General features: G+C 36.4%; 2 protein-coding genes across 3 annotated transcripts; one reads left to right on the top strand and one right to left on the bottom strand.

Moving 5' to 3' along the window:
* Positions 1 to 2,654: 2,654 nt before the first annotated feature.
* Positions 2,655 to 8,470, bottom strand: LOC109049001 (zinc finger protein ZIC 4-like). Of its 2 annotated transcripts, XM_042752530.1 has the most exons (3): positions 6,762 to 8,464; positions 6,033 to 6,653; positions 2,655 to 3,876 (listed from the first exon to the last, which is right to left on the bottom strand). In XM_042752530.1, exons 1-3 carry the CDS (start codon positions 7,183 to 7,185, stop codon positions 3,437 to 3,439), a joined length of 1,485 nt encoding a protein of 494 aa, XP_042608464.1. In that variant the 5' UTR covers positions 7,186 to 8,464; the 3' UTR covers positions 2,655 to 3,436. The 2 variants fall into 2 exon arrangements, with proteins under 2 accessions (XP_042608464.1, XP_042608463.1); XM_042752529.1 differs by having other exon boundaries at positions 6,033 to 8,470.
* A 3,024-nt stretch (positions 8,471 to 11,494) lies between these two features.
* On the top strand, positions 11,495 to 14,949 carry LOC109049002 (zinc finger protein ZIC 1-like). The gene is made up of 3 exons (XM_042752531.1): positions 11,495 to 12,743; positions 13,296 to 13,459; positions 13,832 to 14,949. Exons 1-3 carry the CDS (start codon positions 11,774 to 11,776, stop codon positions 14,027 to 14,029), a joined length of 1,332 nt encoding a protein of 443 aa, XP_042608465.1. The 5' UTR covers positions 11,495 to 11,773; the 3' UTR covers positions 14,030 to 14,949.
* The last annotated feature ends 12,507 nt before the right edge of the window (positions 14,950 to 27,456 follow it).

Raw genomic sequence — 27,456 nt, 5'->3', positions numbered from 1 at the left:
CATATATGCATGTATTTAGTAATTACGTATGTTAATATTATACTATAATTAATTGCGTTTGCATTGAAAAAAAAGTGTCATGTACACTTTATTGCAACTAACTAATTACATAAATAAATGGTGGACTGGGGCGTCCTAGTTTACACTGCACAATCAAAGCATTTTAAATATACTCAAATTCAGCAAATGTTTGGATATAATTTAACTCACGCTTTAAAAAAAAAGTTACTGTCAAGTAACTCAAAAACAGTTGGAACTAAATGTTTAAAATGAATTTAGTCAATGTTCAATATAACACACATGATGAACAATGTACTTGTCTTGGCTTTCCTTCGTTTCGAGCTGAAAGCTTATTTCACCAAAATCAAATCCGTATAACCCTTACTTGAGAAATCAAAACTTTCAAAGCTTAGCCTTGTAAAATATTATTTATTTATTTGTTTAACGCTAGTAAGTAATATGGAGGTACTCACTTATTTAACTATTTGAACGGCAAAACCAGCGCCAGTTAGTGTAGATATGAGTTTGAGGTTGTATGGGGGCAAAGAGGTCTAAAAGTAGCCTATTATGTTTTAACTTGCTTTTTGTTACTGGCTAATTTATATATTTATTTATTTGTCATTGCACCTGTCCTGTCATTTTGCATGCGAATTCCAGTCAGCCCTTGTCACGTAATTATGACATTAAATAGAGCGTTGAATGGTGTGAAGAGAACCGCTAATCCCCTATTAAAAGAGCTTTGTTAAATAATGCAGGACAGTTTCCGGAAGTGTGATTATCGCCTCAATTATTACACAAAGAAATTATATTTCACACTCAAATGTGCCCTGGCTTGCATTTAACAAAGAATATGTTCTTCTTCTTCTTCTTCTTCTTCTTCTTCTTCTTCTTCTTCTTCTTCTTCTTCTCCTTCCATTACAGAGGCAGGCTGTTGCTTGATGTAATCAGAATGTGAATTCATAGTTAGGCCAAGTCCACCATATTGTGACAAGTGAATAAACTTATAGTTTAACTTTTCTTATAAGTTTTTTAAAAGGATGCGTCAGAGGTTTCACTTCACACTTGTAAGTGCTTCGTTTGTATTTTGAATATGCAATTTATTAGTAGTAGTATTATTAAGAATAATAAGAAGGGTCTTATAATTATGATATTAATTGTTAACAACTACCTACTTTAAGGAGATGATTAAGGCTGTTTTTGAAATGGTTAATTCCTCATATGTGATCGTGTTTTCCAAAACAGTTCAACACTGCTGGATACAACAGTTTATAGGCCTATTAACTAAAGGATGGTTGGCTTTCCGGAAAGTGAATAGGGAAAGCGGATTCGATACTATTCAAAAACGAGAAAGTGTTGAAAAAGAAACATTGTTCTGTCCCCTTTAATCGCAACTTTGACACACGGACTAGCGTGGCTCGAAATAGGCAGCTTGTCGATAGTTCATATTATTCGGAAGTACTTGATGCTGGTCAAATTCGTCTCTTCTTGAATGAAAAACTTGAAACACGTTTGAAAAGATTGCGCCATCAAAATGGTGACACAGAGAGGCCTTTCCGTGTCATCAGCGTCGTTTAGACGACATGCAAGAATCCCCCTGATAATAAAAACACTTCAAAGGATCCTTGTTTCAATTGAGACCAAACTATCCCTCTCTCCTCTGATACACCAGCTCTCTGACACTAGACTACACCACTGTTTGACTGTTTCCCGCTGTATTTATTTTATTCTATATCCAACTAAGTATTTTTAAAGCTAAACGCGCTATATCCAGTCACACACACCCTTAAGCAAATCTGGTGCATAACAGAGTTTAACGTTTTAAAGCCAGCTAAGAATGTATTGATACAAAGAAAGTTATGAGGCTGCTCATGATGGTAGATTTCTGCATTCGTTGGACGAGGACTCGACGTGAAGAAACATTTATTGATCGAGCCATTTGTTGATTTAAAATGATGCATTTGCTCGGATATGCAACGGTCATATGTTGTTAGTTTAGGTCGTTGTAAAACAATGAACATCGTTCTGTGCATCAAGTAAAAATTAAGACAAATATGTCCATTGGTCTTTGTCGATGTTTGTCAAACCAAGAAAATGAAAACAATCGAACTACTAAAAGAACGGATAAATATCAATTTAAATGACATTAAAGAGTATTTTACAGTTCTATATCTTCGACGGAAATATCACATTCTTTCTGACAAAACGGGATCTACAGCCCCGTCGCCCATATTATTTAAATTTGACTCGGCTTTTGCTATTGAATTCTTAACTCACCATGAAGATTCACCGACGTGAAAAAAAAAAAAAAAATGTCTCTTTGTATAAAAGCCTCTTTGAAGTCTGTGTGAAAATATGCAACTCTTTCATCAATTGCTGCCCATGTAATTGGAGTGCAAAGCTGGAGTATATTTGTGTGTATAAGCGATACAAAAGGATATAAAACAAGTTATCGCTAAGGGATTCGCTAAGAGAATTAAAATTATTTTAAGTTGGCTGGTATTTAATATTATGTTTGAGTCATTTAGGGTCGTGTATATTCTAATCGTTTAGGTGTTTTCTGTTAGATTATGCCTAATTTTAATATCGTATAACTTGGAATATATATATATATATATATATATATATATATATATATATGTATGAGGTCTTTTAGCTTTGCATCATACACAATTTATTCAAAATACTGACAACTTACAAGGCATTTCGGTACACATTTTAAGGTCTCTTCTGATAATTAATATTTTTTTCATAAAAATGGATTGCTGACAAGTTTTACAAAATCACAAAATAACCACATTGATTAATGACTAATCATAAATGAACCTTCATATCAAATACAATAACACTGTTTCCATCAAATTGGCTTGGCTGGTGAAAGCACAAAAAGAGGAAAGAGTCTACGTCTTTATGAAATTCAGATCATCCCAAATATTAATTTTGTACAAAGTATAGTAGCAAACACTTAAAAATTGCTGAAAGACAAAACCTTACAAAATTACTGTTCACACATAGACATTAAAACGTTGTCATTTACAACTGTACAGGTTTAATAATTAAGCACTTTGGTTCAATAATACAAAAAAGAAAAAAGAAAAAGAAAAAAGAAATTCTTTACCGATTAAAAAATAAATTAAAAAAGATATTGAAATCAAAGCGGAATTTACAAAATAATACAGTGACATGCGTACGGTCGGTACCCTATTTAGAAACATAGACACCCGGGACGTGTTTTATATCGACTGGTGGTTAGGCAGTGACATTAGCTGTCAAAGGGCCAGTGCATCCTTCAGTAAGGCAATAAAAGTGAACAAGCCTACTCTTTGAACTGACTTCCACAGGCGTCAGCCTGCGACCATTCAGTCCAAAACGGACTGTCCACATATGATAAGATGTGAAAGTCTTTTTAGTCACTTTCCCAAAAGAATACTGCATTTTGCTAGAAGGCGTCCCTCCGTTCAGGATTGCCGTACGTTGGCCCCTCTGTATGGCCTGGTGTGGATGAACCGCTGGGTGGGGTCTGAGGGCCATTGGCACCGGAGCTGTGACACACGTACCATTCGCTTAAATTGGCCGGCTGGGACGATGATGAGAGAGGCTCAGAGAGCGCAGAGGGAGCTGGCTCCCTTCCCAAGTCCAATGAAGGAGAAACAAGAGATGGAGTCGATGATTCGTAACCAGAACTCGGAGGTGGAGACTTGCAGTGCACCTTCATGTGTTTTCTCAATGAGCTGGGATGAGTGTACGATTTGTCACAACCTCTGACTTTGCAGTTATACGGCTTATCGCTAGTGTGTACGTGGGAATGCTTTTTCCGGTCACTGCTGTTGGCGAACCGTCTGTCACAGCCGTCAAACTCGCATTTGAAAGGCTTTTCACCTAAAACAACAAAACAGTTGTGACAATGATCAATACAGGTAAAGCACATAATTGCACATTGAGCACATACGCAAATATAATTTACATCAGTCGAACGAATATAAAACTGTACAGGGTAAATCTGGTCACATGAGCCCCATGATATCGTGATTATCTTTTTACTGCTCTGTCTGCTCTCATGGCAGGCCCCTTGTGACTGGGACTCTCAGACAGCAATGATTTCTTTTCACAATTACAGATCATTTGGCATCCGTTCTTTAAAGCGTGTGCCCTCGTAGTAGTTTCATTTACTTTTCGAATGTAGAGCAGAAAGATCTCATAAAATACATATGACCCACCATCTGAACTGCTATTAGGCCTGTCCCTCTGTAACCATAATAGCTGCTGGAGAAGGCAGCCAGGCAATATAAATGTTTGAATTAATTACATTTAATCACATCACGCTTATTTCCGAAGGACATAAGCTCCAGGAGTTTATAAGACTACGTAATTGCTGCTGTCTAATTACAGTTGCTTGCTGAATATAAATTTGACCTTCAGCTGTTGGGCCGAGAAAGCCAATCAAGAATATTAGTGTACTACAAGAAAACAGCAAGGAAGAGACCCTTGGGAAACCATATCCATAACCAAAGATTCAAATACCGCCCAAGCAAGAAAATAATGCGGCTGCCCTCCGGAATATCGCACAGAAATAATACATACCGTTGGTTACACATCAAAAAGTGAAAGAAACTGTTATCTTAGATGTAGTTCAAGTGAAACGTTACACGTAGCAGCCTTGCTTATTATGCAAAAAGAAAAAAAAAAGAACAACCTCACTGGCGAACATCGACCTTCTCTACTAAACCTGATATATATATATATATATATATATATATATATATATATATATATAAATATATATATAAATCTCCCAGTTGCCTCTAGCTGTAAAGAGCTCCAGAGCATTACAATTAATACAAATAACTATACAAACCTAATGCATTTTATTAATATGCTGCATTTAGTAACATGTAAAGTTTATCCTGTGAAGTCACGCTTGATTTACTCTTTCAGAACTTGTTGCATGCGGTGAGTCTGCAAGTTTACAGTCTATGGTCTATGCGTAGTAACTTGCAGTTCAGAAATACATGGAAATAACGGCATCATGTCCCTTAGTGCAATTAATGACAGTCGTTTTGGACAGTTTCTTTTTTAAAGCCTGCTTTAGGGGGAAAAGGGTTACTGACCAAGGGTAGGCTAACTGGAAGACACACAAAAAGTTGTAGTGTAAGCAAAACAAGACACTAGCCTATCTAAAATGCTACCATGCCCCTGTAGATCGTTCTGAAGGGATAACTGAGTACTTGAACAAATGTGCTGTTTTTTAACGAGTGTTTGTGGTTTCCGAAATGTAGCAAAAGAGTAGGGTATAGCAGTTTGCAATGTGACCATAAATACTTGTGTACAACTTAGAGTAATTGTAATATAAACAGATATTACATGTCCATAAACGATTTATTGTGGAAAATAAATATTCTGGGTTTTTAACATAAGACAGCACCCTACCGCTTCATCTTTTATTTATCATTATTATATTATTATTTTCGTCAGCCGACTAAACTGGACTCAGTAGGCCCCAAACATATGGATGGGCTGCAAAGCTGTAAGCAATCTGATGAAGTAAGGAATACATTATTTTTACAACACACGATTAGAAAAAGCAAGCCAGAAATCAGAAACAGTAACACTCCACAATGCTCCACCATTATACTCTCCCCTTCTTTTCAAAAATACGACTTATTGTTAAATAAGAATAATCTGTTAGCGTAAACTAGATACAAGTAGCCTATTAAAACTAACCAAATAACAGTGACAACAATGATGATGACAGTGTTCTGCGAAAATCCTTTATGAGTCACTGCATATATTATGTTTCGATAAAATCTTTTAAAGGCCAACCTTCTTAAAAGCAGATTTTTTTTTTTTTTTTTTTTTTTTACAAACTTTGCCTCTATTTAGCTTGCAAGCTAGTTCACGTCATTAGCAAACAAGTTGCTGTGCATCGATTCGTTTACACTTCATCTTCATTGCGGTATGTCTAGTGACGGAGGAGTTTTACGAGCTCTTAGCATTTAACTATATTGTCCTAAGGGACGGGAAATTAAGCCACTGACCTGTGTGCGTCCTCTTGTGTATTTTCAAGTTTTCCGATCTGGCAAATACTTTTCCACAGCCGGGGAACGGACAAGGAAACGGTTTCTCTCCGGTGTGCACTCTGATGTGATTCACAAGTTTGTACTTTGCTTTAAACGGCTTTCCCTCTCGCGGACACTCTTCCCAAAAACAGATATGGTTCGCTTGCTCCGGTCCTCCGACGTGCTCCACAGTCACATGTGTCACTAGTTCGTGCATGGTGCTGTAAGTTTTGGAGCAAAGTTTTTTCGCCGAGTGCTCTGGCTCCAGCCACTTGCAGATGAGCTCTTGCTTGATCGGCTGCCTCATGTATCGGAAAAAAGCGCCAGCTCCGTGGTGGTGATGTGCGCTGAGATTCATGTTCAGGTTGAGCCCGCCGTATCCGTGCAGAGGAGAAGCAGCAAACGGGTCTGCCCTGGAGCTCGCTACTTGACTCAAATGATCAGACCGAACGTACATTTCGGCAGGTATTCCTAACCTTATTTGTCCGTTCAAGGCTTGGCCACCTGGTGCTCCGGTAGATGGCTGATCGTGATGAAGTCCAGGGAAGAGCGTATGGTTCCCAGGGTCGGGGTGATGACCATAGTGTCCCGGATAGCTACCTGTTGTTGAGACAAACATTCCGTGGTGAGAGGCTGAACCAGAAGTCTGATCGGTCAGCACGGGCATGGCTTGAGCTGTCAAATCTCGGCGAATGAGGAAGTCCCTACCTGCGGATAGCGCCTGGGCCGTGTGAGACATAGAGTACGGGACCGTTGCCGCCTGCACCGGGCCAAAAGCTCCCGTTTGACTGGAGACCACTTCACTGTGGCCTGCAATATGATGATTGTGGTGGTGATGGTGGTGGGGATAATGATGGGTTGGGCTGATTTTGAGGGCCGCGGAGTGCCCCATGTGTTCTGGCCCGAATGGACTCGGCCCCAGGCGGGGTTCCGCAGTCATCTCCCCAGGGTGCGAGTGAGCCATTGAGTGTGGATGGCTGCTGAACCCCGGGAAGCCTGTCACGCTCTGAGGGGTATGGTGGTGATGATGGTGATGGTGGTGAGCCCCTGCCAAGTCAACTAATCTCAGCGTCGTGTTCCGTTTGGAAAACGCGGGGTCCATCACAGGGCTTCCCAAAGCATCCACGCTCATTACTCCTAATTTTAGAATAACTTGACAGCAGGCAAAATAATAATAATGATGATGACAAATATATTTTAATCGCTTTGAAGAATACAGAAGAAAAAAAATTAAACTTCCCCTAAAGTTTAGTTGCTATCTCAGTGCCTACGTGGAATCCCATTCGGTTGAGAGGCAGCAGCAGGACGCTTTGATATACTGAATAGAGATTCATGGTAGGCGCTGCAGCCCGTGGAGCCAAACAATCACCGAGCGCTCTAATTGGTCAGAGCTCTGTGATTGACGTCACTCGTGACAGTTTCCAATGCGAAGAAAAATGTTTTAGTGACAGCAAACAGAGAGCGCGCATGCGCCGAGCCTCAGGCAGCGGATGAAAAAAAATGTTTTTGTTATGCAAAGGTTATTGTACTTTTAACTGCAATCTCGAAGTTACATCGAAGCAATGTAACCTTTCTTCATATCACAGCTGTGGAAAATCGGCGACTGCGCTTTTAGCCGCTTACCGCAATAATGGACTTGCATGCAAAAAAAAAAAAAAAAAAAAAACATTTGCGCCATAGGTTCTGTCTAGTATTCCGTTATAGATAACTTTTGAAGGGGCTCCATAATAAACATCGAAAACGGCGGTTAGTAAAAAAGGTAAAGTTTGCAGTTGCATGGAGCTTGCTCAGAATCCGTTTTCTCTGTATTTAATCCTTTTGTCGAAAAAAGTTTTCACGCCTCCCGTTTTCTCTAACGGTCCTTCTACGTCGTCAGGGGATCGGTGTCTTGTGAAAAGTGCGAAGGTAGCCCATTGTCCGGAGGGGAGAAAAAGTAACGCAAAAGACCTGTTGTTATGGTCGGGGGTAATTTTCGGCCTCGGTTGTTCAGCGGCGGCGGATAAGGCACGCAGGAGGTGGTGCTTCATCAAAAGTGTACATGGCAGCAAAGAAGTCTTGACAAAATAGCTCGACTAGCTGTTAAATAAAAATCTTAATACAGATCTAATCAATTTTTTTCCGATGCGTTAAAGTTTATCACAACAGATTACCGATATTTAATAAACACACTGTTGACAATGCACCTGTTATAAATAAAGTACAATCATGAATCAACAACCGGCTGTTGCGTTTGTCTTGTATAGAAAGCTTGAAAGCCTACTGACAGTGGCCACCTCATGAAAACAGGCTCAAGAGTTTTAGTAACTTTCTTTGAACTTTGCCTAGAAGGCATTGCACGCGAATGCTAATCTTTCAAGAAATAAAACTGACTTAACAGATATGTCTGTGAATGTATGTCTGAGTGGTATGTATGTCCACAAGGTTAAACATAAGATGAATGTTTAATACGATTCACAACAATTAACAATAGGCTAGCTATCTAATGAAGTGTGCATTTTGTCTGTTTTTGTGGTAGGAAGGAAAACAATAATGTTATAAATATATATATATATATATATATATATATATATATATATATATATATATATATATATATATATATATATATATATATATATATATATATATTTCTGTTTCTGTCCTTGTTGCCGCAAGGAGAAAAGTGTTTTTTTTCTCTCTCTCTCTCTCCAAACAGTTTTATAAAATATATGACTGCTTAATCAAAAAAATATCATAAAGTAAAGTGTTTTTCAAAACTCCTTGACGTTGTAAATAAAATTTGAATGCTATTGTTTCTTTCTTTGTATGGCATTGAACATCATTTTCCAATACGCAATGAAATAAGCCATAAACAGGCTCTGTGTCAAAGCAAACCCAAAGCAGTTTAAATCATCATGAGGAGGTGAAAGAAGTTTTGGTGAATTGCGATGTGTTTCTTACACAGTTTTGGTGCTCATGTGTCTCCATGAAAAATGGAAACAGTTAACACCCCCACCCCCAGCTTACTTTGTTTTGTAACTTCATTCAAAGGTATATAATGTGACAAGTTTTTTTTTTTTTTTTTTTTGTAGTAAATCTGTAATTGCAAGTCTGCAAAATCGCATTTCACGGAAACACTACTTCATCTGAAGGCCATTGTGATCGTTTTATGTTCATGTAGGCCTATTATGATCACATGTGAACACAAAACTTAACAAAACTCTAAAATCCACAATTGTAATCTATTAAAATAATAAAAGCGTGACCTTGGACATTTCTTCAACTTTAGGCGGATTCATTTTAATCAGGGTCAAGATGCATTCAGTTATTGATGCAAGTAAATTGGTATTCCCTTGAGAACGGTCATGAATTGATCTGTCAGGCTTCTAGTGACAAAACCACATCACCCGATTCATAAATAAGTAAACATTGTGTGAACTATGACGAATAGCGAAGATGTTAGTCAAATGGCTGGGGCTCAGGGTAGAATGGGTCGCAGTTGCATTCTTGAGCTATTTCTTTAGCACGTAACTAAAAGTTTATTTTTCTGCTGCTTTTTTGCTCGATAGAGGGGAAAGTATCACAAGATACAAAGCGAGTTTAATTTGACAAGAAAGACAATAGAACATAACACTCGGGAATGAAAGTCAGCTATTGCCCAAACTCACTGACATTGATTAAACATTCCAATGCAGAAAAAGGTCAATTTCTAAGAAATTATCTTTGTCGCCAATTCAAACACATATTAACAGACAGTTAAAATAACTATTTTACACACTCCTAGGGAAAATTCTTGACATGTTGTTACTTTTAGTAGATATAAATTATTTAATTAAAACATATATTAAAATAAGCCTGAATGGCACTTAAAGTATTAATACTTAAAATATTAATTTATTTAAAAATAATGATAATACATTATTTCTTATTACACCTACCACGTCAGTGTGTCCAGTCTTTAAGGTTTTTAATTGTTGTGTATATATATATATATATATATATATATATATATATATATATATATATATATATATATATATATATATATATATATATATAGAAAATAATAATAATAATAAAAAAAAAAAAAAACGAAAAAAAAAAAGTTATTGCTAGTTTTATCTGTTTATGGTGCTCGGTAAATATTTCCCAATGATTCCAGCCTCCAAAACTTATTTCATCCCCAGGCTACGAGTCTTACCGTTTTTCACCTGTTGAAGACATCGTCCAGATTTCTTTTATAAAGATAACGTCCTACAGACAAAACATTCAACTCAACAGCTTCGCCTGGCCCTCTCTCTCTCTCTCTCTCTCTCTCTCTCTCTCTCTCACTCGCACTCTCTCTCTATCTATCTCTCTCTCTGAAAGGAGTTCGGGAGTGTATGGAGCTGAAGGCTGCAGTCTGGATGATATTTTAATGGTTCGTCTGTTCACGCGGCTTTGAACTCCAGCCGCCGGAGTTTCCTGCAGAGAGAAATCCCACTTCACAACTTCCACAACCCACAACTTTTACACACACAAGGGGAAACAAGAACTTGGAAGGCACGGAGTTTCTCGTTTAAAATATTTAATGTAAATGTCAAAGCAATTATTAAATTACAACAACAGTACAACAAAAGTGTTTTGCATAAGCAAGATCTGTGACTTTCTCAGACATCTCTGAAGTGGAAACTTCAAGAAAGTCAAACAAACATGAAATGCCAACTGCTAAAGTAGGCAGAAACTTTATGCATTAGCACCGCGGCCCCGTCCTACATAGCATTTAGTATCTTCAAAAAAAAAAAAAAAAAAAAAAAAAAAAAAATCCTTATATTTACTATTTTGTACCGTTGACAGTGTTGTGCATTAATTATTATTATTGTTATTTTATTTATTTATTTTTTTAAAGATGCAAATAACATGCCAGTGCTAAAAAAAAATTACGATTTCAACTTAATGCATAAATATTGCTAGGTGCATTTTTTACACGGTTATGAACGAATTTTTTTTTTTTTTTTTTTTTTTTTTTTTTACAAATAACATGACCACATTTGGTTTTCCAGGATGAAACGCACAAGTTCCATGCCGTGCAAGAACATGCTACACTATTATCACATTTCAGCCAGTGTTTACTAGATGCGCGCCAGGTTCTTCTCAGAGCATCAGGCTGCCACATAAGTAGGCCAAACGTGGAAGTACTCCGTCTAGGACAAAAGCTATTATTCGGCCACGCATTCACTAAACTCTGTTTTCTGAATTTCAGCATTCAGAGCAAAATCACAGTCAAAAACCTACCAACAATCACAAATAAACAAAGTGGCTAAAGACCAATCGCACTGATGCTGAGGCATGGCGGGCTGTTATTTGGTGAGTGAATGTTAGTAGGGGTAGAGCGCCCTCTCCAATGATGGTCCAAGTACGGGGTCACGTGCTGCCCCCCTCCTTCCCCATTCATCAGGGGTGGACTGTGTTGTCTTTTCAATTCATTTATCTGCAGGAATGATTGCAACTATCAGTCTGAAGCTCACCGCCTGACTGAGGAGGTGAAAGTTGCGCCACAGGAAGATAAACCGCAAAAGACAATATTGCACATGATTTGCGTGCGCATCGGATGAGCAGGAGAAGGAAATTCCTCTCCACTAAAAGTAAATAGGAATAGGGGATCGGAGTTCGCCTCGCACAGACTCAAGTCAGAGAAATAGCAAGCAGAGACAGTTGCTAGAGATTCTTCCTCTCTCAGTCTCCTCCGCTGCAGACTGAAGATGCTCTTGGACGCAGGACCACAGTATCCCACCATTGGAGTGACTACTTTCGGCTCCACCAGACATCACTCAACAGGCGAAGTTACAGACAGAGAAGTGGCTTTAGGTATTAATCCGTTCGCCGACGGTATGGGCGCTTTCAAAATCAACCACAGCTCCCACGACCTCGGCTCTGGGCAAACAGCGTTTTCCTCGCAAGCGCCCGGCTACGCCACAGCCGCCGCCTTGGGACACCATCATCACCCCACTCATGTCAGCTCGTACTCCACCGCCGCCTTCAACTCCACTCGGGACTTTCTCTTTCGCAATCGGGGCTTCGGAGACGCCACGAGCGCGCAGCACAGTCTGTTCGCCTCCGCCGCTGGAAGTTTCGCCGGACCACATGGACACTCTGATGCCGCTGGGCACCTGCTCTTCCCGGGACTGCACGAGCAAGCGGCCACGCACGCGTCCTCCAACGTAGTGAACAGTCAGATGCGCCTAGGCTTTTCCGGGGACATGTACGGCAGGGCCGAGCAATACGGTCACGTCGCGAGCCCCAGGTCCGAGCATTACGCCTCGACGCAGCTGCACGGCTATGGCCCCATGAACATGAATATGGCTGCCCATCACGGGGCAGGGGCCTTCTTTCGCTACATGAGACAGCCCATAAAGCAAGAGCTCATCTGCAAATGGGTCGAACCTGAGCAGCTGACGAATCCGAAAAAGTCCTGCAACAAAACTTTCAGCACCATGCACGAGCTCGTGACGCACCTGACCGTGGAGCACGTTGGGGGACCAGAGCAGTCGAATCACATTTGCTTTTGGGAAGAATGTTCCCGGGAAGGGAAACCGTTTAAAGCAAAGTATAAACTTGTGAATCATATCAGAGTGCACACCGGAGAGAAACCTTTTCCGTGTCCGTTCCCCGGCTGTGGAAAAGTATTTGCCCGATCGGAAAATCTGAAAATCCATAAAAGAACACACACCGGTAAGAAATACACCCCCCACCCCAACCCCCGATGTATATTCACTGCTATGTAACTGATAACATTTTGTGTGTAAATGTTGTATTTATGGGACTTAAATGGCAAGCAAATAATGCTAATGCTATTTTGTAATCGTTTCATTATTATTATTATTTTTTTTTTTTTTTTGTCCTTTCGATAATTTTCATGCCAAGCACAATTCCGGTACGCCGATTATTATTTCTATTCGATATAGGTTATATAATATCTAACAACCTAAACATGTAGGAGTACAGAACAGTTGCAAAATAACGTAAACAATCTGGGTGAAATTTAAAGAGATATTTCTGAGTCGTGTTCCGTGGTGGAATATGGACAGGAACTTTTTTTTTTTTTTTAAACGCGTTTATATTTGCTCATATTTGTTTGCTGTATTTATGTATCTCAAATTTTCAATTTTTTATTAAAATAACAACAACAACATCAATAATAATAATAATAATACTAATACTACAAAACATGTGCTGGCATCCTAAAATGCGTATTTTAAGAGATGTTTGTTCTGTTTTTGTTAGGTGAAAAACCTTTCAAGTGTGAGTTTGAAGGCTGTGACAGACGCTTTGCGAACAGCAGTGATCGCAAGAAACACATGCACGTCCATACTTCTGACAAACCCTATCTCTGCAAAATGTGTGATAAATCCTACACACATCCCAGCTCCCTCCGGAAACACATGAAGGTAACAATAACATTATCATGCATTATTAATATTCTTTTTTTTCACCTACATTATTATAATTTTTTTTAACTCTTCCATTTTTTTTTTCTTATTTATTGTCTGCTCTGATTTAAAAATAACACTTTTTTTTTTTTTTTTTTTTTACTGTTTACTTTAATTTATGGCCTCTTATGCAATGTTTTTAATGTGTTGAATAATGTTGTTATATGCACCAAAATGATTTTGATATAAAAGCTAACACTAAATCTGCCGCTATAATCTAAACATAAAGCTAAATAGAATCTGACAGAAATTGTCAGGCGCAATCGGTTGATGCAGTTTGTGATTCGAAATTATGAGGCACATGTGAAAGTATAGTTTTATGGTTCTCAGGTTCACGAGTCGTCGTCTCAAGGACCCCAACCCTCCCCAGCAGCGAGCTCCGGCTACGAGTCCTCCACGCCGCCCACCATCGTGTCCCCTTCCACAGAAAACCAGAGCAGCAGTTCCATATCACCAGCATCATCCACAGTTCACCACACGAGCAGCCACAGCACCCTTTCGTCAAATTTTAATGAATGGTACGTGTAAATATTTTCAAAAGACTGCAGAATTAAGACTGCTTTGGAACCAAGACTCAAAAGTCAGCCTATTCTCGCGTGGACCTACATACACACACAATGTGAAGAATCTGAAAGGTTTTCCGAGACCGCTGTCTAGAGAGAGCAGTGCATGGACGGGGTGTGCAACGCTCTTGGCAGCCTTTTTGTCGATTTTTTCCTCCATTTCTTTTGCTCTTTTCTTCTCTCTTTCTTTTTTTTTTCTTCTTCTTCATATTTTCGGAAGACTGCACAGAGAACTCAAATTGCATGCTACCAGCAGGTCACATCCTGTTTTTTTTTTTTTTTTTTTTTTTTTTTTGTACATAAAGATTCACCTAGTTTAAAATGTAATATTTTATTTTGTAAATAGTCATAATACAGTTTAAGGGAATTTGTGAAAAAATGTGGTCCCTAGATATATGGAAAATGAAATGGTTTTACGAATATTGCGATGAATAGTCTTGACTGAAAAGAATGTTATAGTTTATGTGTACCAAATGTGAATTACCCAGTATTACCACAGTCTACACGTTTACCTAACCGATTAGTATTAATGTGCTTTTGTATCCAGTGCAACATTTCGTCTCCAGTCCAGTCTGAGTAGCACAAAGTTGTTGTTATTTAATGTCATGTCGATAAACCGTGTAGTGAAAGCCTGAAGCTCCGTGTCAATCTTGTTTATGTAAGTGATAAAATATAAAACTATCTGTCTATTGCATTGGCAATTGCAAGAAATTATTACTTGTATATAACTCAATTTTCCATATTTATCCGCATGTAAAGGACCGGTAACACATGTTTAGAGATAATCGGTATTTATGGAAAATGCGTTCGTAGGGTATGTAAAATTTAGTTTACAAAATAATGTTTGGTTACTTTTCATACAATATTAAAGAATTAAACGTACAACAAAAATGCCTTCAATACTTCATTTCTCGACTGTGCTTTAAACAATTGAATTGAAGGGTTGAGAAATACCAACGAGGAGACTCCACAAGTTAACATAATTATTATTTCTATTTATTTATCATTTCGAAATAAACGGAGTCTAAATTAAATCATTACATAACTACAACAACAATAACCCCATGGTGTTAACAATGGTTAGGATTTAACGCTTAAAGAAGGAAATGTGAATAACAAATCAAAATGACATTTCAGCCCTAAATAAAACCAGCGCCTGATTTATATTTTGCCCCACTAATTCAGCAGGACGAATTATTTTCTAAGTAATTTAATTTCACTTTTGTACCCCTCATTATTGTCAGAAATAAAAAAATAACTAAGTCACCAGAGTAACGTTTTAATGCATTAAAATGTCAAATCGTGACGAATTCACTTCTCTACGTGGTCTTATTTAAATAGTTTGCAGCACTTAACTCTCATCACGGCCTTATATAATTATGCTTGTTCGGGACCAGTATATGGTAGGAGCGAAGGACTTTAGTCCAAGAAGAGAGTCACTGTTGGGCTTTTGTTCTTGGTTGCAACTTGCTTGATCGCCCCATTAGGCACATCAAGATCATCGCCAGTGCACAATTCTCCCTGAGCGATTTTGCCAACTGCAGAAGACGCTGTTTGGGTATTAAAATCTACAAAATGATAAATCGTTTAACCATTGCGCATTTCTTGACGGTCAGAAAATGTAAAGTTTTCCAGAATAAGAGAGGAAACCTCTACATATGGAGGGAGGGGGGCAATCTGAGCGCTCGTAAGTCCAGGCAAGCACGCGGTCTGTACTATTAGGAGTAGACTACTATGCATGCATGCAACTTTGTGTGTGTGTGTGTGTGTGTGTGTGTGTGTGTGTGTGTCTCAGATAACATAAGATCATTAGCATGTGCAAATTTAAACTGTGCCCCAAGGCTATGAAACTAATGAATCGAACATTGCAGTGTTTCTAATTCGTGGCCATTTGGATGTATTTTTGTTTTTAAATGTGATCCGACGACACGCTAGTTGCGGTGCTTTAGTCGCTTAAAGGAAAATGCGATATACTCTACAATGTTTACATGTTCCTCTTGGGGGTGTGCACAAGTGCAGGCGCGAGTGCAGACTGCCGTGCGCGTGCATGCGCGTGAGAAATAGCCCACCGACAGGAGGAGATACAGACTTCGGGAAAATATAAACATATTGGCACATCAAACAGTAGGGGCGAATACGGAATGCATTATGTCGGAGGTGATTTTTTTTTCTTTTCTTTTTTTTTTCCGAAATATGTTCATATTCTCCTTCCACGGGTTATTAGGTTTTGAGATATGTGAATGATGGTAATAAAATGAATTGTTCGACTCTATTTAACACTCTATCTATTCAAACGTTCTGGTACATTTTCATTCATGCACCGTTAGAGTAGTAGTAGAAAGTGTTATGTATTGATCCGTACAATGGAATGCACATTTTTGAAGGAAGTCGTTTCGCTCGCCTGTTATCCTCATTACTCCTATTTCCCCCAGAAAATAAAAGCACAACAATCACATCCATGGACAAACGCCATTACAATGTGGCTATGTTAGATTATTTGATGGATATGACTGTTAACTAAGATATCCGTGCCTGTTTTTGTCAGTTTGCCTGTTGTGGTAACCCCAATATTCAAGATGAATTTAAGACAAACTAGCTATATATTAAAAAAGTAAAAAAAAAAAAAATAATAAAAAAAAAAGGGCAAAATCCATTTAGGTGTTACACACGTAATATGCCTAATAACATCACATTAAAGGCGCACAGAGAACATAAAATGCTACAGCCGTAGGCTATATCCCTTTGCATTGTTTTAGATATAGCACAAAAATACTTTGAGAAATCTTTAACGATTCTAACATAATGCAGAGGCTTATGAATTGTCACAAGGAATAAATATTTGATGTTTTTTCGAAAAAAAAAAAAAAAAAAAAATTTTACCACATGAGCAGAACAGAAATATATACATTGAAAAATATTAAATATAAATCGGCGACTGCTTGGAAACCAAAGGGTTTCTCCGTCAACTCTATTAAAAGAAGACAGAATATTTTGATAATAAACTGTTATTTCGACGCCATCATCTAGTTAAACATAGAATAAAATTACCGTTTAATTTGAGCAAGACTGGCGAGTTTTGTCGAATTTTGAAATGCAGCCTGAACGCAAAAGTGCAATTCAAATCAATAAGTCAAAGCTTTTCGACATTTGAACATTAAACAAAATTCGCATTACTTGTAAATTTCTTCAAGGAGCGAACCTTCATTTCATCGTTAGCCGTATTTATTTTCCTAAGCGTCTCGCTTGAGAACGAAAAATGACAATACTTTCCAACAAGTTACATAACAGTCAGGGCGAGCCTTACATAACTATTAACATTAACCTGCACTTATGCATCCCTAAAAAACGGCTAGTTCCATATTTTTAAGCCTTTCAGTATGCTTTCCATAGTCAGATATTGAGCTGCATTTAAATTCACTGCTGAACTTTCTGTGATTGTTGCACAGCTGTTGTCTAGAGATGGATGCATCGCTGTTCTTTCTCTGTAATGTAAAAGTAGCTGACAGTTTTCTCCTTCATTCATATGCGCTTGACCTCTCTCTGACTTCAGCGCTGTCTTGTTCGGGTGAACACGTTACAATGAGAGCAGGATGAGTAAAAAAAAAAAAAAAAAAAAAAAGACACTTAAACTTGAACGTGGAGTGCAAATTGACAAGAATGCGCCAGAGAGTCTGTGGAGTGTGACTGTTATTTTGCATTGAGATGGAAGATTATTTTCAGAGTATTTATCATTGCTTTGTAAAGAAAGCAATATAGATTGGAAGTGCAAAGACATGCAAATAGGTGATTCTTCTCGTTTTGATAGATCAGGAGAGCATATAGAGAAATGTAACATATTTTACCGTAATATGCAACACTATATTAACGGAGCGACCCCAAACTTGTCTCTAAAAAGCCAACATTTGAAAATAATAATAATTTGACTCTCCCTGCATAGACAATGCACTCTTATATGTAGTTAAATAATTTACATTAATTTTGTAATTACATTATATATATATATATATATATATATATATATATATATATATATATATATATATATATATATATATATATATATATATACATATATACATATATACATATATACATATATATACATATACATATATATATATATAATATATATATATATATATATATATATATATATACATATATATATATATACATACATATACATATATATACATATACATATATATAAAAAACAACATATATATATATATATATATATATATACATATATATATACATATATACATATATATATATATACATATATATATATATATATATATATATATATATATATATATATATATATATACATATATATATATATATATATATATATATATACATATATATATATATATATATATATATATATTAGTAATTTACTGTTATCGTTATTATTACTATTTTAATCTGTCTATGTTTACACGTGTAACATGGACACTGTAAGAGAAATGCTAGCGAATAAATTTATATTGCTGGGATCCAACAAGAGACGTCTGGTTAACCTAGCCAAATGTTTCTTGAGTATATGCCCTATGCACACGCCATATTGTGTTTTCTTCACTCTGCCCACAGCTTGGATTCACACTGCTAAAGCAAGAGCCGTCAACTAACATGAGTCATAAGGGTTTTTGTGACCCCTCCAGCATTAGTTGTGGACACCATGACATGCTATTACGTTTGGACCACAGAAGATTTGTGGAGGCACTGACTTTCTCTATGTTGTCGTGTTCCCCTGACACGTTGCTAAATGGGGTCATTCCAATTAGTTGTTTGGGACAGGGCTGGACTTCTTCAGGGATGTTCACACACTGTCTTAGTGTCTAGGGGAAATATAACAAAATAGGAAATCCATAAAAATCAATGTATTTAATTTCAAAAGCATTATTGCACTATCCCATGTGTTTATCGCAAACATAAAACATTCCAATTTAAATTAAAAGACTATGGCTACATACAGTATACGCAAATACTAAATATAGGAAATGTATAAATTTAAAAATATTTAAATTATAGTTTAAGTACTAATACAAAAGATGAAATCAGTAGACTGCAGGTTTGCAGAATAAACAAATCAGTTTTTTTTCTTTGGTTACCTGTCGTGCGGCTAAGCAAAGTCTTTTTATGAGTTATATCATTGAGGGGATTGGTATTTTATTTACTCGTCTCAGATGAGAGCAGCTTGTGGACATCTGCTCTTTTAATTGCATCTCATCAGTATAATAAATGTTAAAGTCTGGAGGTGAGGCAATAGATTGGAACACTCAGATAATGGCCATTCAAATGGAGTCTCGGAAGGTTATTCATTAAAGAAGTAATTTGTAAACTTAATGCACTTATAAAATAGCTCAATATTGGGTCTTTTTGCATTTCATGGGCCAGACATTAAAGGCAGAGAATCAGAGAGTGCATGTTTCCAAATTAAAAACTAGATGGCCAGACCTACAACATTACATCTGGGAAAATTTCTGTGAGCAAACGTGTTTTTTAATATAAGACATATCGTGCTCGTAAACTGCAAGAAGGACATTTTGTGAGGGTGGTTTTGTTTGTTTTCTAAAAAAAAAACCATCTCAAATAATTTTAGCAAACTATGTATGGGCTTTACAGAGTTGTAAAGTTCTTTAAATGTCCTTTCAAAGAGTGTATGCTGAGAACTGTATGCATTTCAAGCATCCAGTGAAGGCTCTTCATTAAATCAGAATACAGAGAACTAATTAAAACATGCTGTAGAATGCTCCCCAATTAACATAATCATTGACCTCATTAATATTGTGCATTGAACCACAGAAGGGAAGTTTGGGCTCTTTGTAATTAAATACAAAGATATGTTTGCATCTCGGAAACAGTTGTTCAGAACATCAAACACACCTTGGCATAAATATAACACAAAGAAGCTAATTTTGGAGGGAAAATGTTTGTAGACAAAAGTTATTGAAATGCACTTCACAAATAGCTAAGTAATCTCACACTTTCTAAGTGTATACTTGATGAAAGTTAGAGGTCAGAAATGAAGTGCGCAACCCTCTGTTGTCATGATCTAGAGATGACCGGAATATACTAGTTTGCCATTGGCTTACCACTGATTAGATATGCTGATAGCAATAGCGTTTGATGGCTGCCATCATGCATTCCAACTTTGTTGACTATAAAACATTTCCATTTCCAATCACACATGTTAAATGTGAGCCATATAGAGTATATCACAAAAAATCTGCTCTGACAGATTATTCTAATTTGGTATTAAATGACTAATAATGCAGATGTAACTATATTTAGCTTTTGTGTTGGCCTCAAAATTGCAGCCTTGGCTTTAAAAGAGCAACAATCACTCAAGTCAGAGTTGGAGGAAAAATAACTTCGGAGCAGAACACACACACATCACCATCAGTGATCGAAATTCCAGAGTATTTAGTAAAAATGTAGTAATCTGTTCCTCTGATGACCTCATATATCGGAGTTACCACAGACTATGTAAACAAGACTAATAAGGTAAGTCAAACATCTCAATAAATCATTTCGGCATGGCTTTGTGGTCTTTGGATCTGCTGACGTTCCTTAACCATTGTCTTCAAAGTGTTGTGTGTTGTAATACAAACTTTTTGTAACACGAGACGAAGGATAATATACCATATCTTTCAAGCCGAAGAGAAAACATTATTTTGGCAAACTGTACATATAAGTGTGATGAACCCATTCCTGTGTTCTGCTATTTATCCCAAGTGTGCATGAAATGCTCTGTTCATGTTATTTCACTGTATGTTTTACTCATGTTCTAGGACTAGAGGACACGCTGGATAGAGATGTTTTATTTGTGCTGGCTCTACTTCATATCACTTCTCCATGATTTGGCATAGCAAGAGTTGGAATTTCACAATTCATAGTCTGCATTAAATGGGAGCTATAGTAACAAGTGCTATTTTGTCTGTGCTCCTCCAATACAGAATTTCAACTGTTTCCATCCCGAAAAAGGATCCAGGTTATCCAGCTATTAATTTTTGAAAGGGAAGATCATGTCATTTTAGAAAAAAGTTATTATTTAGTAATAACATAGTAATTACTATATTATTACTAGATAATACATTTTCTAAATATATATATATATATAATATATATATATATATATATATATATATATATATATATATATATATATATATATATATATATAATATATTATATATATATATATATATATATATATATATATATATATATATATATATTAACATTTATGAAAAAAATTACACTTATTCCAATTGTATCCAAATGTATTAAAAGTTATCCTACAATATTCATTTAAGTTTTTGTTGTTGTTGTTGTTTTTAGATATTCCTGTGAAGCAAAATCCTGGCTTGATTCATAACCAACTGTGCTTCAAACTAATAATATAGTTAATTGCTGGCGCTAACATGGCTGTTGACATTCAACATACACAGCATTAAATTTTATGTTAATGTATTCATTTTATATTTCCCCCTCTAAAAGTAATTACCACAGTGCAGTGTTTTTATATGACACCATAAGGGATTATAACATCAAATATTTTCTTTAACTAACCGTTAGAGGTTGCTATGTTAACAAAAAAAAAAAAAAAAAAAGAAAGAAAGAAAGAAATACTGAATAGAAACACACGCATGTTCTGTATAAAGCAGAAAAGATGAACATATTTTATTAGGCAGGAAAGATGATCCTTCACGCCAGATGCGACTACAGTTATGCAGATAACACCATTTGTGTGAGCAGACCGGCGCTTAGTCGTTCGGAGTCAGCTACCTTCTCATGATTGATAATTATCAGCCCAAATACCTTGGCTTGGTCCAGGTGGCTGCCATTTATTACGCTTCTTTTCTTTGCTCTAGTTAATTATTAATTGATTTTAGCACCTGCATTGGCAAAGCAGACCTTATTTTGTTTTGTTTTCTCAAATAGCATTATTTAAGATTTGAAACTGCACTCTTGCTTGTTGCTCTGTCCATCTGAGTACATAATTACAGATTTTTTTAATTTAGTTACTGAATTGTTTATATATATATATATATATATATATATATATATATATATATATATATATATATATATATATATATATATATATATATCACAGCATATATACATTATTTTATTCATAAGCTAGCTATTCTGTTTAGCTAGAAATATATATTTCTAGAACAAAAAGATTGCTTGTGTGAAAAAAAAAAGCTTTGAGCGCTTTCTCTCTACAAAGTTTGTGTTTCAATCAACATCTGTCTCTGAGAAAACAATAAGCATGTCCTTCACGTTTGACAACAGCATTCCCTGTTTAATTCAAGTCCATCATTCCTCCCTGACATCTCAAGATTCAGACGCGTCTAAGGGACCGATCTTGTGTATCCACAACCGAGGCAACCATATGTACAATTTCAGAAACTTTTTTTTATCTTTTAATTTATTCTCTGTAACTTGGGAACATACTCATGATAAGCTCAAGACCTTGGCAGTTACAAGGACCAGGAATCTTTCCAACAGGCAGTGGAGAAAGCCAAGCTTCCTTTCATAACCACGGAAGGGCGACTAGGTCATGTGATGATGCTCATTGCTCGGGTTGGATCGGTTGACTGTGCTTCTGGAAAGTTAACAGTCAGACCTACTATGTAAAGCCTGATGATCTGTAATGACTTTATCGTGTTAGTATTATTATTATTATTATTATTATTATGTAGTATAGTAAAAAGTCCACATGAAATTAGCTTTTCAGTTCATTTTACTGTAATATGACCTTTCTGAGTGAAATGGGAAAGAAACGCAAATATTTTATGTTATCCATTGAAATTGACTGGATCTTGAAAAGTCAGAAAGGCATTTCAGAGGTTGCACAATTATTACATTATTATATTATCTTATTATATTACATACTTTATTATGTTATTATTACATTATACTGATACAATATTACATAATGAAGACGACCAACTTTTAAAATGATTTGGAATAGTGCACTAATGAATCACAACTAATCATTCCAAGAACATGTAAAGAAATAAAATTGGCTCAATTTTGTCAGCATACACACACACACACACACACACACACACACACACACACACACACACACACACACATATATATACACACACACACACACACACACACACACACACACACACACACACAGTAATTACAATGTAACATTTTGAATGCAACTTTTTTCACAGTTGTTTTGCATTGAAATACATCACAATATGAAGCTGATCATTACTTCCATTTCATGCCGACTTTAAACTAGTGTCAGCATTCAGTAAAAAGGATTCACTTTGTGAATTTATACATTATTTACATGAAAACATGACCTCAGAAATGCCTGAATGGTTATGATGGAGAGATCTGAACACTATAGCCACTGATACACCCTCATCTCTACTTCAGGAAAACATCAATGGAAATCCATCTATAAAAGTTAGCTTGTAGAATTTTCTTCTAAATCCTCCAGAACATACTTGTGAGACTGACTGACACTATTGTAGTTACTGAAATACACCTTCAGCCAGGAAAGATGAAGTCATCTTGTGACTGAGCAATGGGAATAAAGTAATGAGTAAATATCTAAAGTCATGGAAAAAATAATTAAACAAAAGTAAATATCTTATAAGTATTCTTTCATGTAGCATAATTTATTATAACTGAAGGGATTCTGAATCTGTATCACCATTTTACCAGACCAAGTTACAACTCTTTTACTTAATTTAGTTTAAGTTGGAATCAAATTAAACACACTCTGCCAAAATATTTTTGAAACAGATACTTATATAGCAAGAAGGTCCGACAGTTCAATAGCAAGAAACAACTACATAAATATAGATTCTAATTTGTGGAATACACTACTAAAAAGTTTGACCAAAAGTTATGGAGGATATCAGCCTTATTTACTCACAGCGGGTCTACAGTACAGAGACTGTATCGCCTGCACTGCAAAGGCATTCCTCAATGCCATACTGTTATGTCACTACCTCATAAATAATGAATGCTACATATTATCATTTAGGGGCTTTACATAAATTGTAGGCCAGATAAATCAAAAAAAATAAAAATAAAACAAGAATCAGGCCACAGATAAACCTCTACACTATTGTAGCATGTTCATATGTATTGTGGTTATTGTGTTTTTTTTTTTTTTTTTTTTTTTTTTTTTTTTCAGTTGACAACTCTCATTGATAGAAAACACATTCTCTGCATTTAATTTTAGGGGTATTTCCTTACAACAGAATATCAATAATTTGTCATTCTATATTGAGAGTTAGTCTCAAACACTGGTGCGATATAAAGACATTCTCGAGCTCGGCTCCCTAAATCAAATGAAAGCCAGAGACTGTGCCGTGGCCAACAGACAGGAACCCTGTGGCGGTTTGTGTGGGAATGAGATTACAAAAGACTCCCTATGTTAACCTATCTGCATTTTTATACCTTCATACAATTATACGAGCCCATCGACGTGCAATTTGGACGCATTTTATAAAGCTAAAATTTGATTTGGGTTGTCAAACATATGAGTGCATGAGAGATGTTGTATCATTCATTGCAACTGTAGTTTTATTAGCACTTTATGAGTTTCTACCTAGATTTTGTCCAAATTTTTTTAGTAATTTAACTGAATATTATAGTGATGCTGTAAAATATAATATTATTCAAATAAGACAATAATAATAATGTATTGTATTGTATAAAAGACTGTTAACCTCTCAGCTGTATTTTTAAAAAGAATGACATGAAAATTTTATTTATATATTTTTTTTTTTTTTTTTTTTTTTATGTGCACTACCAGGCAAAACTATGAACACACATACTCATTCTTTACTAGTATGTAGTATGGAAACAATACAATAATGTTAAATAATAAGTTACCTTATATTCAGGAGTGTATCTAGATCATTTTAGATGGGGGGAAGCCAGTCTGGGGCACTACGGGGGGGAGGTGGGTGATGGGATTGGCAGAGTGTATACATGATGTTAATAATATATAATATATTAATTGCGCAGTGTGAGATTTATTGGTAACAAAACTTTGTTAGATCGCGATCAACAAAGAGTGACAGCTTTTTAGTGGTTATTATGAGCTCTCTTTGCAAGCTTTTTAGGTAATCCATTTAAGATGTAGAACATTGTTTTTTAGCCACACACACGTTGCAAAGTTTCGGGAATGGTACCTGCATATTTATGTGGGATTCTCTTTCGAAGTAGCAGTGTTTGACATGGTGATAACCATAGCAATAGACAGGACACTATATGTGAAAATGTGCATTAAGACTAGAGCACCCTCACTAATTTCAGAAGCACCCTCAGTGATTATTTCTGGAACCTAGTTGATACAGTTCTATTGTATAACTATATACAAAAACAACAAAATTATTGCACTAAAAATAATTTAATAAATGTATATTTACAATTTAAGAACTTAAATAAATAAGTATTAATAAAATAAATAACTAGAGAAGGCTGACTATAATCAGCTTGCTTCCATTTAGTGAGAAAAGGTTACTTTTCACCTGAATTAGAAAAAAAAAAGTTCCTCTGGTCTTTAGTTATGCGAGGACAGCATTTGAGCCTACACAAAATATCTGAACAAGACCAGAGCCAATTCATAAAAGAACAATGTATATTTAAAAGCACACGTCCAGTTTTGTGTGAGTGAAGGAAATCCGCTTGCGAGTGGAGATTCGTGCTTGCGCATTATATTGACCGCATAATATTATGCGCTCTCAACATTGTCATTAAAATCATGCTAGAGAAACCGCCTAAAATTAAGTATAAAGAAGAGAAGAAAGCAGCCCTAGGTAGCTGCCTACACATGCCAGAATCCGGCACTGCCAGATGCAGTTAGAAATTTACTAAAAACAAGCCTATCGCAAGACATCTGGTAGAGGGTCACCTGGGGTGGTGCCACCCCTGGCCACCACGTAGACCCACCCCTGCTTATATTTAATCTTATTCCTTGCAAGATTATATGCACAATATGGATATTTTCTTAACCAATTTCAGGAGGGTGAAGATCAAACTCATTCATTAAAAAATAATACAAAATATATATTTTCTGTGTTGTAATTATTTCCAGATTTACAATTTATATTTGTCTTCAAATTAAAGCTTTTTAAGATTTAAACTATTTTGAAATTATGAGAAAAGTGCATTGTGCGTTCAGAATTTTTTTCTGGTAGTGCAATTCATATAAATTATGTTCTAAATACGTATTTTCAAAATACTTTTTTGCATTGTTCTAATGCAGACTCTCCTTAGTGTGAGCTGTCATTTTGAACTAATTTACTTGCATTAGTTTGATTAGACTGCAATGAGCTGTCTGAGAGTTATTGATGGTGTTTGATGAAAACAGACCTTTAGTTACAGGTCTATGGTCTGTTGACTTCTGGTGTGATGATTTTCCATAGTAATATCTAAAGCTGAATGGTGTGTTGATATCATATGAAGTGAATGCTGGCACACATGCTGTAATAACATGGCCAGAGTAGAGCACCTGTGGCGAGGAAGGGTATCTAGCATTATACGACTGGACGGCTTTTATCCTCGTTTCTACTATGGGCCAGAGTCAATTTATACTCTCAGCATGTTCTTCTGCCGACCCGCGACTCCAGCAAATCCAATCAGCTGTCCACAGAATAGAGACGCTACATCTCATCGATAAGCGAGCTTCATCATGACACATCTCCAATGATTTTTGTTAAATAATACATTACACTTTAAGGCCTTGCCAAAGTAGTAATTATCTCTAAAAGCTAATTACGCTTGAGTAATTAATGCACATCTGTAAACATTTCAAGCAATTATGGATTACTCTCTCACGTATACCAGTGTGATTTTACATCAATTACTCATCAACAGCATGACCGTCTCCTACACTCACACGCATACGCACACATGGTGTAGAGTTCTTGGCAGTGAGGTCGCAATCTGGCTCCACACCCCTCCTGCCGCCCCAGTTTACCAGGGTACCCTCATTAAACCAGCATCCAAACCTCCCCATCCCTTCTGCCACCTGGGTCTCCCGCCATTTAGAGAGAGCGAGTAACGAGCAACATCCTCTGTTACGATCGCTTACTGCGATGCCAGCAAATGAAGGCACTATCTCAGTTCTTGAAGATTTACTTGCCTTTTCATGGCCCTGAGTGAGCTTCGATAGGAAACTTCAGGGATGGAAGGGGGTATATGGTTTGTAGGGGCAGCAAAGAGGGTTATTTATGTCCCTCCAGTCATATTTTCAGAAGGACCGCAGGGGCAACAGGACTCTAAATTAAGCATGGCATGGCTGGAGTGTGATGGCTTGCCCAGTATACACCCCTTAAACCACTGGCTCTCAACTGGTGGTGATTTGCACTCAAAAAA

The sequence above is a fragment of the Cyprinus carpio genome, chromosome B24 (genome assembly GCF_018340385.1).
Source record: "Cyprinus carpio isolate SPL01 chromosome B24, ASM1834038v1, whole genome shotgun sequence".
NCBI lineage: Eukaryota > Metazoa > Chordata > Actinopteri > Cypriniformes > Cyprinidae > Cyprinus > Cyprinus carpio.
Note: the sequence above shows the minus strand (reverse complement) of the source record. Positions and strands in the feature narration are given on the sequence as shown.